Here is a 16,666-nt window from a genome sequence, read left to right on the forward strand (position 1 = left end):
CACGAAAGCCAGATAGGTGACTTAAGACCAGTCACTCCCCTACTCCAGACCACCTCAAAGGATAGTTGTTGTGGGTGGGAAAGTAGGACGAAGGTGCGTTGGATATATTTGCCACCTTATTTGTAAAAAACAATCAAGATGGAATACAAATGAATAAACATGGTTCAGACTGTACCTTCAGCTGATGGGGTAGAGAAAGGGGGTCGGAGGGGAGGAATCCTAATTTATTGTGGTCGATATATTACAAGAATATTGAAACCGTCCCAAATTTCTTTCTATCCGAATTCATACTAAACAAAATCAAGGGAAGGATTGTTTGAGGTTCTTTCTCACCCTTGTCAACCAACATGTAATCTCTTCTCTTCAAACCCCTCCTGTTCGCTCCTTTCTCCGTTTCATTCTTCAAGTCGAATTCCAAATTCCTTCACGTCCCTTAATTTTCTTCCCATCTCTAACGGGCCAAAAATCTGCCATGTTTCTTTGTCATTTCCATGTTTCTTCTTTTCAAGGTATTGCTTTTGAAATCTTACAGAACTTGGTAGTTTAAGAATATGTTTGAAACCACTGCCCTCTGCAGTTACAACAAGGGTACTGCAGGAGCTCTCCAAGGTAGAAAAATTCTACTTCCAATTAAAATTGTGTCCAGCTCCGATTAAGAGGTAACTAGGTAATTGCTTGATAGCAGATCAGATTTCTTGCCCAGAAATCAAGGCTGCTGGAAAAGACATCTGCAATTTTGACATGTTAAAATAATCTTTTAATAATAAAAATCTGAGCACCTCCTTTTGAGAGCCATTAGAATTGGTGAGTGTTCACCTTCCTTCCCTTAGAACAGGGGTCAGCAACCTGCGGCTCTGGAGCCGCATGTGGCTCTTTCATCCCTCTGCTGAGGCTCCCTGTCACTGGTCAGCTCCACAATTGATAGGGCTTTCGGTTAGGAGAGGTAAGGGAAAAAAGACGCCGCGCTAGGAGGAGACTCTATGGTAGGGGAACTGGACTTCCGGTCTTCGGAGGAAAAAGGACGCCCCACTAGGAGTTGCCTCTATGGCGGAGGGAATTGGACTTCCGGTTGGCTCCAGAATTGAATGGGGGGCTTCTTTGAGTGTTTAAGGATGCTGCCCCCTGCCTTAGAATAAACACACACAAAAGTTGAAGATTGATTTCTCTCAACAAAACACAATTTATTTGGCATCTAGATGGAATGTCTCTCACAGCATCTTGGAAAAAAAAAAAATAAAGATTAGTGTCCCAAAAAAAACCCCTACCCTTCTCCACCCTTTCCCCTGAAATAAAAACCTTTTTTTTAAAAAAAAAAAAATCAAAATATTAGAACATAAAAATGTCACAGGGACCAACTTATTACAGTATCAAATTTCATTTCTGCATACCGTTCCATGAAATATAAAAATCTTAATTTTTTTCCCCCCTCTTTTATTTTTTATTTTTTTGTACACACACATGCCACGGTTCAATTCAGCCACAAACTGACACCACGAGACTGGCAAATTCAGCCGAAAATGTTTTTCCAAAGAAAATTTAAAAGCAGTGATTCACTTGATTGGCACACTGGCTCACACATGCACACCTATCGTCCTTTCTCAAGCGTACAGAAAGTTGGGGCATTCCCCTTTGCATGATGTAGCTAGAAAAGAGACACCCGAATGGGCCTGGAGTTCCAAATTTGTAGAACTTCGTGTTTGTTTGACCCCCCAATGGTTGACTTCAGGTTTTCCCAATTCTATCTTTCCTGCTAAAGCCTTGAAGCAAGAAGGGATTTTTGGTTTCAATAAGCTATTTGATTTTTTGGGGAGGGGGGAGGAATAAAAATAATGAAAGGTGGAAGGATTGAATGGGCAAACTGGTTTCTCACCAAATAGTACCGATTTAGTTCACTTCCACTAAAGCTTGGAAGTTGGACAATCCATCCACCTTCTTCTACAGCTGTTCCAGCCTGCTTAAAATGAAATTTAGTCCACTTCTCCTGATACTTAGAAGTTGGACAATCCATCCACCTTCTTCTACAGCTATTCCAGCCTGGTTGAAATGAAATTTAGTCCACTTCTTCTGATACTTAGAAGTTGGGACAATCCATCCACCTTCTTCTACAGCTGTTCCAGCCTGGCTAAAATGAAATTTAGCCCACTTCTCCTGATACTTAGAAGTTGGACAATCCATCCACCTTCTTCTACAGCTGTACCAGCCTGGTTGAAATGAAATTTAGTCCACTTCTTCTGATACTTAGCAGTTGGGACAATCCATCCACCTTCTTCTACAGCTGTACCAGCCTGGCTAAAATGAAATTTAGCCCACTTCTCCTGATACTTAGAAGTTGGACAATCCATCCACCTTCTTCTCCACCTGTACCAGCCTGGTTGAAATGAAATTTAGTTCACTTCTCCTGATACTTAGCAGTTGGGACAATCCATCCACCTTCTTCTACAGCTGTACCAGCCTGGTTGAAATAAAATTTAGTCCATTTCTCTTGAGATTTAGAAGTTGGACAATCCATCCTACTTCTTTCTCCCCATTACCAGCCTGGTTGAAATGAATGGTGGACTTTTAACCACAGGTCTCCAAGTTCCATACTGTAATTAGGACATCTGACCCATTTGAGGGTGCAAACAAACAAAGACTTGGATTCTAGGCAACAATGCTTTTCAAAAAAATGCGTTCAGGCCATATAACCAGGTTTTACTGAGTGGGGAGTCTTGACTTCTATAAACTGCTACATGCCCTCACTTAAAAACAGCACAAAGTATGAAACTCAAAATCACACCCAGCGAGAAACGTCTCCTCTAGGAAGCTGACATCAAATACCAAAGGGCATTTTGTCAAATGGAGTTTATTGAGATGGAAAAGGAGCTTTTAAAATTTGCTTTAGGGTAAGAAATGGCAAGCTATGGCCCACGAGTGAGCTTCAGCCAATGGACCGAGAGTGGTGTGAACCATACCCCAATACTTCCCGTGGGAGGGTGCAGTAAGCATTTAAAAAGTTTTATTCCCACGTGGCAACCTTAAAGGAGCTGTCGACGCTCACACTGAAGTGGTGAGGAACTGACAAGGCTAGGTCTTATTTTGGGGGAAATAACGGTACTAAATGCATCCTTAACTGGGGCTTATTTTGGGGGGTAGGGCTTATATTACGAGCATCCTGAAAAATCATGTTAGGACTTATTTTCCGGTTGGGTCTTATTTTCGGGAAAGGTTTGCCTTTCCCAAGATAAGGAGAATCCAAGACCTCGGTGCCTTCCGCCGTGCCCTTAAAACTTTCTTTTTTCAGCAAGGCAGGCTGGCTTAACATATTTTTAAATATTTTTAATTGGTTTGTCATTTTAAACTGGGGCCAAATTAATATATATTCTTTTAATTGTTTTTAATGTTTGTATTGTACGTTTTTATCTGGCTGTACACCGCCCTGAGTCCCTCGGGAGAAGGCGCGGTATATAAATTTGAAATAAAAATAAAAATAAAATTTCAAAATGTAACAGTACCCCTAGTTCTGTATTTCTCCTTCTAAATTCGTCTCTCTTTACATGGACGGGAAGCTTGGCCATCAGCTTCCAATCCCGTGTTGCTGTTATACTTTGCTCAAGATCATAAAACCAGCGTTTCTCCATCTTGGCAACTTTTAAGAGGGGGAGGACTTCAACTCCCAGAATTCCCCAGCCTGGGGAATTCTGGGAGTCAGTCCTCTCCCGGTTGCCGAGGTTGAAAAACATTCGTCGTAAACACTCAATCACCCAAGCCCATTCACACTTACATATATAAAACCAAAGGAAGAAGTCCGTACCTACAATGTATAAAACTGATGAGTGTGCTAAAAACGCACATAACCCGCTTTTTATTTCTTTTTTTATTATTATTATTATTATTTTTCCCATACTTCAGAAACGTTCAGTACCTGCCCTGGATCCCCAATTCTGACCTCAGACTTTGGGAAGGAGAGAGGGAACGCTGCTTGGTTACCAGGCTGAGACAGCCAGGAGGAAGGAAAGAAAGTACCGTACTTTTCGGAGTATAAGACGCACCGGAGTATAAGACGCACCTACCTTTTTTGGTGAGGAAAAGAAGAAAAAGACATCTGCCTCTGCCTCCCAGCAATTTTGCCTCTTTGCAGCAAACAGCCTGCTTTACTTTCATTTTCGTTTTCAGCATAGCTTGATTAGCACAAGGGGGGAAAAAAATCTGCTCCAGCAATTTATCTCCTTGCAGCAAGCAGCAGAGGCCTGCGCAAAACAGCAGAAAGCAAATCAGCTGAGAGTCGGGAGGCTGATCCAATCAACCTCTGCTAACTAGGCTGTGCTGAAGCTGAAAGGAGCTGTTTTTTCTTGCTGTTTGCTTGCAAGGAGGTAAACTGCTGGGAGGCAGAGGCCAAAGGGTGGGGGCCAGTGGGTGGGCGGGGCTACATTCGGTTGTATAAGACACACCTAAATTTTCACCCCCTTTTAGGGGGGGGGAAAGGTTGCATCTTATACTCTGAAAAATACGGTAATGAGTGGGAAAATCCACATGATTGCTTTTCCTCCAGTGTCCCGTGGCCATTTCCACACTCCTCCAAAGAGAGATCAAAGTTTCTGTCTGTCTCCCTCTAGGCAAAATCGTTGTTTGTCTCTCAAGGCGTTGCTTCATGCCTCCGAGGTTGGTGAGAAGGCCCTTTTTTTTTTGAAACCAGATTTCCGAATTTCGTGGGGCAAGATCTAAGAGGTCACTGAAGCAGAATTGTGGATTTCTACCTCGGCTTCCAAGGGGAAAGCATTGTCTAGATGCAACAGCCTGGCGGCGCGATTGTGGTACCGTAAAATGAGACACGAATGGATCCGTGATTGCTTGCAAGCAGGTTATCACCAATCGACGTTAAGTACAACTTGGGTTTCTTTTCTGCTGAGCCGCTTCAGGGTCTCTGAAGTCTACACCGATGGGAGACCCACCTTTCAGGCTGGAGTCTTCCCAAGCGATCCCTGGACATGTGGAAGATTAAATCTGCGGTCTTCTGCAAGGACAACCCTGGAGTGTTATTGGCCGAGCTAGAACTCTCTTTCCTAGAACGGCCCAAAACCTAACCTACCATCAATATTACACTGGGGGTAGATAAGAAATGCAGAAGAAGAATGAGAAAGAAAAAAAAAGGGGGTTGAAATGAGAAGGCACCCTGTTACATTGAAGTACTGAACCATGGATTGTGTTTCTCCTGTCCTTCTAGGCCTCCTGCCTTTCATAAGGCAACAGGAACACACAAATGAAGGACTGGAAGTATGAAGTTTCTCTTAATTAAACCTGGGCATGCTTACTCAGGAGGCAAGAGGGCAGCGATGGATCGAGATCGGCTTGGCTATAAATTGCAATCAACTCAACATTTTACAAGTTCTCGCCAAGATCTCTCAGTGGGAAGGGTGAGAGGAAGCACTAGGGGAAGAGATCCCTGTACCTTCCAGATGTCCTTCTGAAGAGATTCAAGCTGGACTACTACTGATCACCCATCTCCAAACAGGTCTAAATTCCAAACTCCAAATACATCAAGAGGTTAGGTTTGTGACGTCACCGATTTTTTACGATCTGTACGATTTTTTTTTTCCTCCTAACCCCAAATTATTTCCCTTGCTTGTCTCCTGTTATAAGGCGTTCGAATGAATCCTGCAAGGATAAAGAAAGCTCGGAATCTTAAACTATTGAGAACGAAAAGCAAAACGAACAGAGATAAAAGAGAAAAATTAAAGGCGGACTGATTGGTCCAATCACAATTTTGTTTTTCCCCACTTGGAAATTCTATTATCCCCACACCAACTCAGTCCCCCCAAAAAAACTCAATACCCCAAATTCATAACAAGAGAAAAAGTCAGGAGGGGAATGCCATATACAAGTCACTGAGTTGAAATGGTCCAGTCGAGTATTAAAACAGGTTACGGCGAAGCGACCGGATCGAGATTTGAACCTTACATGCTTCCTTCCAGGACGCGAACAAGTGTTTGGCCAACTCGTGTAGTTCTTCTTTGCAATCAAGACTGGAAGCCATGTGAAGATGATGACTTTATGGAACCCATTGCCTTTTTCCTTGGGTTCGTATTTCAAACCATGATGGTCCTGCGCGCCGTTCAGAAATACCCAACAACCCAACATCGAGTCTTCTGGACTTGAAGATTAACCAAAGACTGATAAAGCAGGAGAACCAACAACCGCACTCTGTTCCTGGAAGATCCCTAAACGCCCTGGCATTCCAGAAGTTTCTACACCGCCTGATGTTTCATCTCCATGATTTTACGATCCGCTTCCTCCCTCACCCCAAAAAAAATCTATCCATAATTTTCCTCCGCTTTAAAAAAAGAAAGAAAGAAAGAAAGAAATTAAAAACTGGACATCTTCTGCTCTTTTTTTCCATTTGCCGGTAGAAAAACAAACAAAGTGTCTTTAACAACTTGGTTTTTCTTCTGAAGAGGGTCAGGTTAAGAATGGGACATGACTGCCCAGGCCAAGTCTAAACTCAAAAGGAGAATCTGAAAAAGGCCAGACACGGGAGTTTTTCTTTATTTCCGAACTTCAGTCCATGGATTCAGCATTTCCCCCATCGTACATCGGGCCGGCCAAGCAGCTGCCCAACATTTATTGCTGACTGGCAGTTAATGGGGGGTAGGGGGGGCATGTCTCTCGTTTTGATTGTGTTTCCTTTTTTTTTTATACAATGGTATTTAGAGAACAGTGGCTGTGGTGGTTGCCAGCCAGGCTCTCTGAGAGAGTATTTTCACTTAAAGGAGTGTCTGGTAGGACAAGGAGGGTGCTGCTGTCAGCAGAGTTTTCAAGGTCCATCGGAGACGGGCCCACGGAAGGAGGAAGAGAGTCGTTGGGGAGAGGCGGAGACGTGTCGGCACTTCCTAAGGACAGCGGAGCGTTAGGGCCTGTCTGAGAATGGACCCCATCTAAGGAAGGGAAAATATAGGACAGCGTCAAGGCCCAAATCAATGCATTCCTGGAGGTCCTTAGCTACTTCCAGACCATTACTGCTTACTTTTTTGCAGGTTGGGATCCTGTGTGAGTGAGCCCCAGATTCAGGAGTGGCCAAAATTGTGGGAACCTTTTGGAGAAAGTGTATTTTCTAAAACTGGCTAATAACACCACTTTTTTTGGGGGGGGGGGGAGTAGTAGCAGGAGTGAAATGCTCCCGGTTCGGACTGGATCACCCGATCCGGTAGTGATGGATTAGAGTTAGGGTTAGAGTTCAGATCTGGCGGGTGGTTCGGAGAACCGTTAGCAAAAATCCCTGCCCCCGCCCCATGCCCAGCTGAATTATGCTAGATGGGAATAAGGGGAGGAGGAGGACGAGGAAGATTATGGGGTCCTTGGTTGACTTCTTGCATATGTTTCATCTGTCTTGCAGATGTTTCATGACCCAAGTAGGTAACATCAGTGCTAGGTGGGAGTACTGGAGGGGAGGAGGAGGAGGAGGAAGATTATGGGATTCTTGGTGTCTCTGAGCTTGTTTCTTGAAGACATTTTATTACCCAACTAGGTAACATCATCAGTGCTAGATGGGAGTTGTGTTTGGTCTCTGTTTATATATCTCACCAACATTGACAAGACAAGCCACGAGAATATAATCGGAGACCAAACCTCACTCCTTACACCGAGAACCCCAGAGTCCAATTCTATTCTCTTCCTTTTCCTCTTCCTCCTCCCCTTTCCTTTTCCTTCACTCCGCCAACCCCACTCCCTTCTAGCACAGAGGGAAGTTAGCTAGTTGGGTAAGGAAGCATTTGCAAGAAAACAACCAAGCTCAGACAGCACCAAAGACTTCACGTAATTCTTTACTGAATGGGAAACGCTGAAACCAGAAGTCAACAAGATGGTTTTGGGCGAGATTTCGGAGCAAGTAACGATACCTGGATGAGAACAAAGAATGTTGTCCGGGTTGATGGAAGCTTCGTAAGGCGGCGGAGGGTCATCCGGATGTTGGATGTCTGGGTATTTGTACGCTGTGTAGGGAGGAGGCGGGTCGTGGAAATGAAAGGCTCCGCCTTCCCCGTCGTCGGAAAGATGCAGCGGCGTGAGTCCCGTTCCAAAGCCGTCTGGACCGTAATCGAAACCGGGCATCCTTCGGCCCAGGTTAAAATGATGCACTGTAAAAAAAGGGATGCAGGGACATAAAAAGACACGTGGGCATCATCGTTACAATTTCATCGTTTCGTTCCTTCTGCAAAGGAGAATCCAGTTCAGAGTAGAACTGTGAAGCTTTCGCTCTTTAGGTTTAAAACTTAGTTATACCGTATTGTCCGGACAGAGCTGGAAATTAATTGTTTGTTTGTTTGTTTGTTTGTTTGTTTGTTTGTTTGTTTATTTATTTTTTATTTTTTATTTTTTATTTATTATTATTTATTTATTTATTTATTTATTTATTTATTTATTTATTTATTTATTTATTTATTTAAATTAAATCCAATGGCTTTCCCCAATTTAAAAACCCCTTACCCATAAAATTCACCAATAAAAATTCTAAGACAGCCCGGCTTGCCGAAATCAAAACGTTTTCAGAGCCCGGCGAAAGGTTCGGAGGTCTGGGATCAGTTGTATCCTTGGGGGTAGCTCATTCCAGAGGGCGGGTGTCCCCACAGAGAAGGCTCTTCCCCGGGGGGGAGGGGGTCGCCAGTCGACATTGCCTGACCGACGGCACCCTGAGGAGACCCTCTCAGGTAAGATGGCAAGTCATGCTCCACGCGCCCCAAAATAATAAGACATCCCCGAAAATAAGGCCAAGCGCTTATTTCGGGGTTCAAAAACATATAAGACAGGGTCTTATTTTCGGGGAAACATGGTAGTATTTAGTGCAATATAAAAAAATGTAAGTAACATTTTCTCACCAACCATCAGTGGTCCGTGGACCACCAGTTGGTGACCACTGTCACATCCCACCTCCTTGCACCTGATGGGAAAATCCTTGGTTCTCAGAGGAAAGAATTTTACTTTGGCTACAATCCTCAGCTATCTCTACCTCCCCTCTCCCGTTCCCACAGCTTGACTCATCTCCGAGTCAGCCCCGAAGGTGCCAGGGGAAAATTGACTTCATGGCTGACACTTTGCTTGTTTACGGGGCCCGGTTTCTGGCATGCTGCAGACCGGTGCCAATCCATGGACCGGGAACTGGGGACCCGTGTCCGGCAACACTTGCTGGAAAGGGGAATTTCCGGCTGCAAGCATCCTCATCCCCAACTTTTGAAAAGACCCTCCGAGGCAAGTCATGGAAAGTCCGAAATTGTTTAGTCGCCCAAACTTTTTCCCGTGCGTCCTTCAGAAAAGGTGAACCCGCACAAACTTACGGTTGGCTCCGATCAGAGACTCGATGCGCTCCCGGCGTCTCTGTCGCAGCCGGTGGACCATGAAGAGCAGGAGGGACAAAATGAGGAAAGAAGAGACGCAGCTGACGATGAGACGCATGCCGCTGGCCATGGAATCGAACAGACTGTTGCCGTCTGCAAGAGGGAAAAGAGAACGGGGGTCATCACCCCTGTGATGGGAGGACTAAAACCTCTCGGGTTTCATCCTTGTGAACCAATGGGAGAGGGAAGGTGTGTTTTTACGAAGATGGTTATGATACCAATAGCAAAAGCACTTAGATTTATATATCACTCTACAGTGCTTTACAGTCCTCTCTGAGCGATTTACAGGGTCAGCCTATTGCACCAGCAATCTGGGTCCTCATTTACCTGACCTTGAAAGGATGGAAGGCTGAGTTAAGTTTGAGCCAGTCAGCATCAAACTTCTGGCAGTGGGCAGAGTTAGCTTGCAATACTGCATTCTAACCACTGTGCACATGGGTGGGTGGAAGGAAGGAAGGAATACATATACATATACATATACATATACATATACATATACATATACATATACATATACATATACATATACATATACATATACTTGTTTTATGTCTTATTTACCGTATTTTCTGGAGTATAAGACGCACCTTTTTCCCCCCCTAAAAGGGGATGAAAATTTAGGTGCGTCTTATACACCGAATGTAGCCCCGTCCATCCACTGGCCCCCACCCTTTGGCCTCTGCCTCCCAGCAGTTTACCTCCTTGCAAGCAAACAGCAAGAAAAAACAGCTCCTTTCAGCTTCAGCACAATCTAATTAGCCTCCCGACTCTCAGCTGATTTGCTCTCAGCTGTTTTGTGTGGGCCTCTGCTACTTGCTGCAAGGAGGTAAATTGCTGGGAGCAGATTTTTTTTTTTCTTGTGCTAATCAAGCTATGCCGAAAACGAAAATGAAAGTAAAGCAGGCTGTTTGCTGCAACCAGGCAAAATTGCTCAGAGGCAGAGACAGATTTCTTTTTCTTCTTTTCCTCATCAAAAAAGGTAGGTGCGTCTTATACTCCGGTGCGTCTTATACTCCGAAAAATACGGTATTTTAGTTTTTTAAAAATCAGTAACGCTTTGCATTTTACCCCTCCTACACTGCAATAAAGATTGGATTTGAGGGAAGTTGGACCTACCAGGATCCGAACAGGTAAACTTGCAGCATTCCTTGGGATCCTTCAGGTAATGCTGACAGCCCTGCGGACGCTCGCACAACGCCGCCACGCACATCTCCGGCTCACCGTTGTGACATGTGCAACTTAAGCAAGGGTCGTCCCCTTTAGGTGTGAAATTGTAGCCTTCGTCGACAATGTTGTCTTTGATATCCACACAAGTCTGACCTGAAACAGGGGGAGAGGGGAGCGGGGAAAAAAGCCATCTCTATTTTGGCCCATTCTCTTCAGGTGTGTTTGATCCAGTGGGTTTATCAAAAGGGGGGAGGGAGAGAAACTAACTTACTTCTCTTGCAAAGAAAGGACGATTTTTCGTAGCAGTTCTCGGCGTACCAGCTGTGAAAACCGTGGTGCCGGAGAATTGGAAAATGGGAGCACTGAAATTGGGCGCAGAGGATGTTTTCGTTTTCAGAGAGGGATGTGCTAAATGTAGGATTCGGGGGCAGAAATACTTCCGACGAGCCTGAAACGACAAAAACGGAGGAAGATGAGGATTGGGTCACGCTGTGCGGTGCCGTCCGTCCGCGTCAACCCGCGCGCTGGAAAAAAAAAACACTTAAAAGCTAAACAGATCGATCCGCGCTGCCTTTGATTCGGCGTCTCACTTTCCTCATTGTGGTGGAAGGAGGGCTTAGAATCACAGGAAAAGAGGGGGGGTCTTTTGAAAGGAGCGAAGAAGCAACGCAGCCTGGAATCTCTGGTATACAGGAAGAGAGCCAGGGTGGATCTCTCCCTAACTTTGCATGGGATAGTTAGGCAGATTTGGGCTTTAATCGGGCAAGATTCCTGTCTGCAGGCGAGGAACAATAAAGAAAGAAGCAATTCCTATTGTTGTTTTTGGCTCATTGAGCTTGACACTTATTGATGCAAAACAGAAGAGAGTATTTGTAGCTCAGGGTTGAAATGAGGGGTCCCTTGGTGCTCTCTGAACTTGGTGGTTTTCTTGCAGGCGTTGCATGATCCAACTAGGTAACATTATCAGTGGGGTTTGAGGTGATGATAGAGGAGGAAGAAGAGAAGGAGGAAGGAGGCGGCTATGGGGTCCTTGGTGCTCTCTGAGCTGGGTGGTTTTCTTGGAGACATTTCATGATCCAACTAGGTAACATTATCAGTGCTAGAGAGAGAGAGGAGTTGGAGGAGGTGGGAGGGGAGGAAGGAGGAGGAGGAGGAGGGGAGGGGGAGGAGGCGGCAGCTATGGGGTCCTTGGTGCTCTTTGAGCTGGGTGGTTTTCTTGCAGACATGACCCAACTTGTTCTGTCCCCCTTCCTCACACAGGCAATCGTAATACCTTGCCTGCCAGTATTTTATTAGGTAAACAGATTAGAATTCTTGGCAGACCAAGGTTTTGGCAACAAACTGCCGAATGCCTGCCAAGACCGTTTTCACTCCCATAAAGCGGAAGAGGACTTATCTTCAGTCCGATCCAGGAGCAACAAATTATCCACGAGACAAGAGTTTAGTCAATGTCCAGTCCAAAATATATCCAAGCCGAATTTCAGAGATCACAATGTGACTTTCAGGGTTTAACTTTGTCCGTCACAAAGCCTGAAGAACAATCACACCCATTTTTATTCCTGGTGGGGTGTGGCTCTGTGACTCAGCTCAATCTCTGGCCCTCCCACGCCTCTTCCGTTGCTGCGCACGCTTCTCCCTCCGACGCTGCCTGGGATCAAGCCAGGATTCAACATCCTCGCTCCCTATCAATGGGTGCTCCGATATGCCTTCCTCCTGGCACATCCCAGGCTGTTCCTCCTGGCCTTCGGATGGAACCTGAGGCATTGCCAGAGAGGAGGGTCCTGGAGAGGGAGGCCTTGTCAGTTCCTCCCCATCACCTTCTGAGTCCTCTTCCTCTGTTAGGACAGGCTTGGGAGTCAGGATCACAACACAACTAGGGAGCATCATCAGTATTAGAAGGGAGTTATAAGCAGAGAGCAAACCCTCCTCCCTTCCAGCACGGATGATGTTACCTAGCTGGGTCATGAAATGTCTTCAAGAAAGCAATGAATGTCAGAAAGCACCAAGGATGAAGACCAAGTCCTCCTCCTCCTCCTCTTCCGCACATCCGACTCCCAGCATTGAAGATGCTATCTAGCTGGGTAATGAAACATCTGCAACCAAGCTCAAAGAGCACCAAGGAGTCCACTCATTGATACATTAGCTAGTTGGCATTTGGTTTTTGAATTAGGAAGCCTGGCGTTTCTCCTAGTGGGCAAAATATTCTTATTCATACTTCTTTAGCGTACACATTTTTGTAACTCACTTCCCCTAAGGGGGGGGGGGGTGTTTCCTGGAAATTCTGGGTGTGCCTTCCGGTCCCTCTGGAAGTTGGCATGAAGGTATTTAATATTTTATGTATCAGAAGTAGGAAGCTATTCAATATACGAGGAGACATAAAAGTGCATTCAAGCTGCATGAAAAAGGTTCTGGTTTTAGTTTAAGAAGCCCAAAGATTCCGATTTCGAGACTTGCCTTTATAAGCGACTTCCCAGTGGCCTTCGAGAGAATTGTTTCGGTTGGTGATGACGAACTGATATCCAACCCAAAACCTTCCATTGGAAATTTAAGAGAAAAAAAAGACAAGTTGTAACACTTCAGCGAGGATAAGACTGCATTGGAGAAAGTTAATGCAAATTTTTTTTTTAAAAAAAAAAACATGCCACGAGAAACGGGTTCAAATTCTGCACCGAGGGTTCATTGTTATATCCAAACTCTCTTCCGGTATAACTGAGGGCATAAAATATCTTTGACGCACCGTTCAATCCTAAAAACCTAAGGGTGAGGTGGGCAAAATTAAACCTGTTCAAGGTTTGTGTCGAACCTGCCACAACTTAAGCCTCTAAATAGAAACAATCTTTGGCTCCATTTCTTGAGAAAGGTATTCTTTATATATACCGTATTTTTCGGAGTATAAGACGCACCTTTTTCCCCCCTAAAAGGGGGTGAAAATTTAAGTGCGTCTTATACACCGAATGTAGCCCCACCCACCCACTGGCCCCCACCCTTTGGCCTCTGCCTCCCAGCAATTTACCTCCTTGCAGCAAGCAGCAAGAAGAAACAGCTCGTTTCAGCTTCAGCACAGCCTATTTAGCACAAGTTGATTGGATCGGCCACCCGACTCTCAGCTGTTTTGCTCTGAGCTGTTTTGCGTGGGCCTCTGTTGCTTGCTGGAAGGAGGTAAATTGCTGGGAGCAGATTTTTTTTTTCTTGTGCTAATCAAGGTATGCTGAAAACGAAAATGAAAGTAAAGCAGGCTGTTTGCTGCAACGAGGCAAAATTGCTGGGAGGCAGAGGCAGATTTCTTTTTCTTCTTTTCCTCACCAAAAAAGGTAGATGTGTCTTATAGTTCGGAGCATCTTATACTCCAAAAAATACGGTATATAAAGGATTATACGCAAGGTGGAGTATATACCTTAAAAACTTCAATTATAAACAAAATTTATGATGTTATAATAACGATGTGAGTAGGATTACTGCAATTAATAATACCAATACTATCACTACTATTTGGTATCAAAATTAACGATACCCAGAGAAAGGCATTGTTAGAGATCAAATGTTCTGCGGTATTGCAAAGCCAGAACGGAGAATCGCCCGCCAAAATTCCCAAATTCTACTTTTCTCTCCCTAAACTATCTCTCATTGCCCACCCTAATGTAACCAATCAGGTTCATGTTTTCATAACGGTCAGTCCAAGCGCAGTTCGTTAGGCGGCCCCCTCTTTCCAGCTGGCTGTCCTTGAGGCAGCATCTCAAGGAGATACAGCATTTACTTTCGCTTCCTCCTCCCTACAGTTCATGGCCATCTATCACCACATAGCAGCAAAGCACAAGCAAACATAAGGTGGTAGGTGAACGTTTGATGTTGACAAATAGGATGCCGGCGATGACAACAGCAGCTCCAGAAGCGAAACTCAATGTCTCCAATGGAACCCTGGAGTTCCTCTCCAAGGAATGAGACATGTCCATCCCAAGTCCAAAAGAAGAAGTGGGGTGTTTCCCCCCCCCCAAAAAATAAAATGCTGATGTTCTGGGCGCACTCACCGGCGTTGATCTTTCCGGCCAAAGGTCTTCTCCTCAGAGTCCCACTCTTGCTGCAGAATGAACTTCAGCTCCTGGTCGGTGGTAAAGGTAGCCAAGGAAGCATTCACCTTCTGGCAGGTTTGTACAGCGTCCCAGTAGTTCTCTCCGTTTAGGTACACCCGGTAGCAACTGGCAGTGCCCTCGTAGTGGTGCCACCCTGATGGGCATTTCCCTAGGAAACATGAAAGAGAGAAGGGAAAACAATTCCCCACCCAGTTAGGACCTCAACACAGAGAGAGAGAGACACACACACACAAAAAGCATGTTTTTAGTCATGTTGTTAAAGACATCAGGCTGGTGTTTCTCAACCATGGCAACTTTAAGATGGGTGGATTTCAACTGGCTGGGGGAATTCTGGGAGTTGAAGTCCACCCATCTTAAAACTGCCAAGGTCGAGAAACACTGCATTAGCCTTAGTTCAAATCTAGCAAAGAAGAGATTTGGGGGGAAAAGCTCTTCCTGTTGTGGTCCGCCAGCAGCCTGCAGAGCTGGCAGCGGAGTCGGACAGCAATGAGGCTGAGGAAGAACATGGGCCAGTCCTGGAGGCTGGGGAAGGCCCGGATGAGGGCTCTGCATCGGAGGCAGAGATGGGGCCAGGGCCATCGGGGAGTGATGTGCGGACTCCAGAGCCTCCAGAGGCTGACAGTAGAGAGGCAGAGGAACAGGAGGAGCCTGTTCCTAATGCACATATGAGAAGAGCTGCCAGAAGGCAAGAGCAGCTAAAGCAAAGAGGACAACTCAGGAGTAAGGCCTAGAGAAGATTGGCCCCTCCCATAAGGCTTAAAAGACCAGCAACGGCTCTTGGATTTTTTGTCTGAAAATAACTTGATAAACTTGGTTTTTATCTTGCTCAGCATCCTATGCTACTGAACTTTTGTCAAGCGAAGCCTTTGGCAGTTTGCCTAATTATACCAAGGTTGGTGATAAGACTTTATGAAGATTTTGTTTGATTTAGTTTGGTCTACCCTGAGAATGAGTTAATTCTCAGCTGTTCTAATTTTTTTTTTTTTAATTTGATTTATATGCCGCCCTTCTCCGGAGACTCAGGGCGGCTTACAATGCGTTAAGCAATAATAATAATAAAAGTCTGTTTGTTTTCGAACTGTTCGCATCGATTACTACCTACTTGGGCCTGGGTCACAACACTTCCTGTACACAATGCAGGAAGAGCGCCATTCTAAAAACTGCTTATATTCGAAATGCCTGAAATGAAAAAGCTTTAGACTTGACATGCAAAACATGCGGACTCCATCCGGGATGATCACGGACAAGGCTGCTGCGAGAAACACAGCTGCCCATCTTCTAGCAACTCCTAATCTTTCCTGGAAAATCAAAATCAACCTGTTCTGACCTAGGCTTCACCAATGTACGACACAGAGTCCTTGCCCCGGAAAAAAAAAAAAACCCTTTTCATTTGGCTAATGTGAATTCCTAGCATTCACATCCAGCAAAGTCCCGGCAAACAGTCTTTCAAGGGTGAATTGCAACAACAGACCTTATCGGTCCTTATCGAGAGCTTCTTGACTCAACGCTATACAAAGAAATACTTGGAAAGGAGTCTCAACTCAGGAGGCACAACTCAGATAAGCAAATCTTCACACTATTAAATGAACTAATTGTCTCCTGCAAACCCTACTCCCCTTTTGCCCCCCCTTTATTCCCTATGGGAGGGGCCATTCAGCGTCCCCTTGTGCCTTTACTCCTGAGTCGACCTCTGCTCCTTAATTGTTCCCTTCTCCTGACATCTCTGCGCATGAGCACATCGGGAAGAGGCTCCAGCTGTTCTTCAGCCCCACTTATCTTGAACTCCCAAGGTAGCTGATAACTGTCAGACGGTCCTGGCCCCCTCTCTGCCTCCGACGCAGAGCCCTCATCAGCGCCTTCCCCAGACTCCAGGACTGGCCCATGTTCCTCCCCAACCTCCTCACTGCTCTGCGGGCCACAACACAACCTTTCATTCTTGTGGACCCTATATTGCTGGTTTAATAGTGGGCAAGGCCTCGCTGGATCACGATGTAGAGCCAACCAGAGAGCTGCTGACGCTCGGCAGAGTTAAGTATCGAACTGGAGGGATGG

The 16,666-nt window shown here is 45.3% G+C and overlaps 1 protein-coding gene across 4 annotated transcripts in view; it reads right to left on the reverse strand.

The window, feature by feature from the left end:
• Positions 1-1,156: 1,156 nt before the first annotated feature.
• The window catches only part of DGCR2 (DiGeorge syndrome critical region gene 2), a 51,586-nt gene continuing 36,076 nt past the window's right edge, over positions 1,157-16,666 (reverse strand). For 2 of the 4 annotated variants that reach the window (XM_034406242.3, XM_060683793.2), the window contains 7 exons: positions 14,552-14,762; positions 12,981-13,057; positions 10,798-10,974; positions 10,476-10,679; positions 9,300-9,452; positions 7,869-8,105; positions 1,157-6,908 (listed from right to left, as the gene is read on the reverse strand). In XM_034406242.3, the coding sequence (XP_034262133.1) occupies positions 6,667-6,908; positions 7,869-8,105; positions 9,300-9,452; positions 10,476-10,679; positions 10,798-10,974; positions 12,981-13,057; positions 14,552-14,762 (1,301 nt within the window). In that variant the 3' untranslated portion in view covers positions 1,157-6,666. Of the gene's footprint in view, positions 6,909-7,868; positions 8,106-9,299; positions 9,453-10,475; positions 10,680-10,797; positions 10,975-12,980; positions 13,058-14,551; positions 14,770-16,666 lie in introns of all 4 variants that reach the window. The other 2 variants (XM_087880201.1, XM_087880202.1) reach the window with 1 other exon arrangement.

Source organism: Pantherophis guttatus, chromosome 17 (genome assembly GCF_059756535.1).
Source record: "Pantherophis guttatus breed Tessera chromosome 17, ASM5975653v1, whole genome shotgun sequence".
NCBI classification, from domain to species: domain Eukaryota; kingdom Metazoa; phylum Chordata; class Lepidosauria; order Squamata; family Colubridae; genus Pantherophis; species Pantherophis guttatus.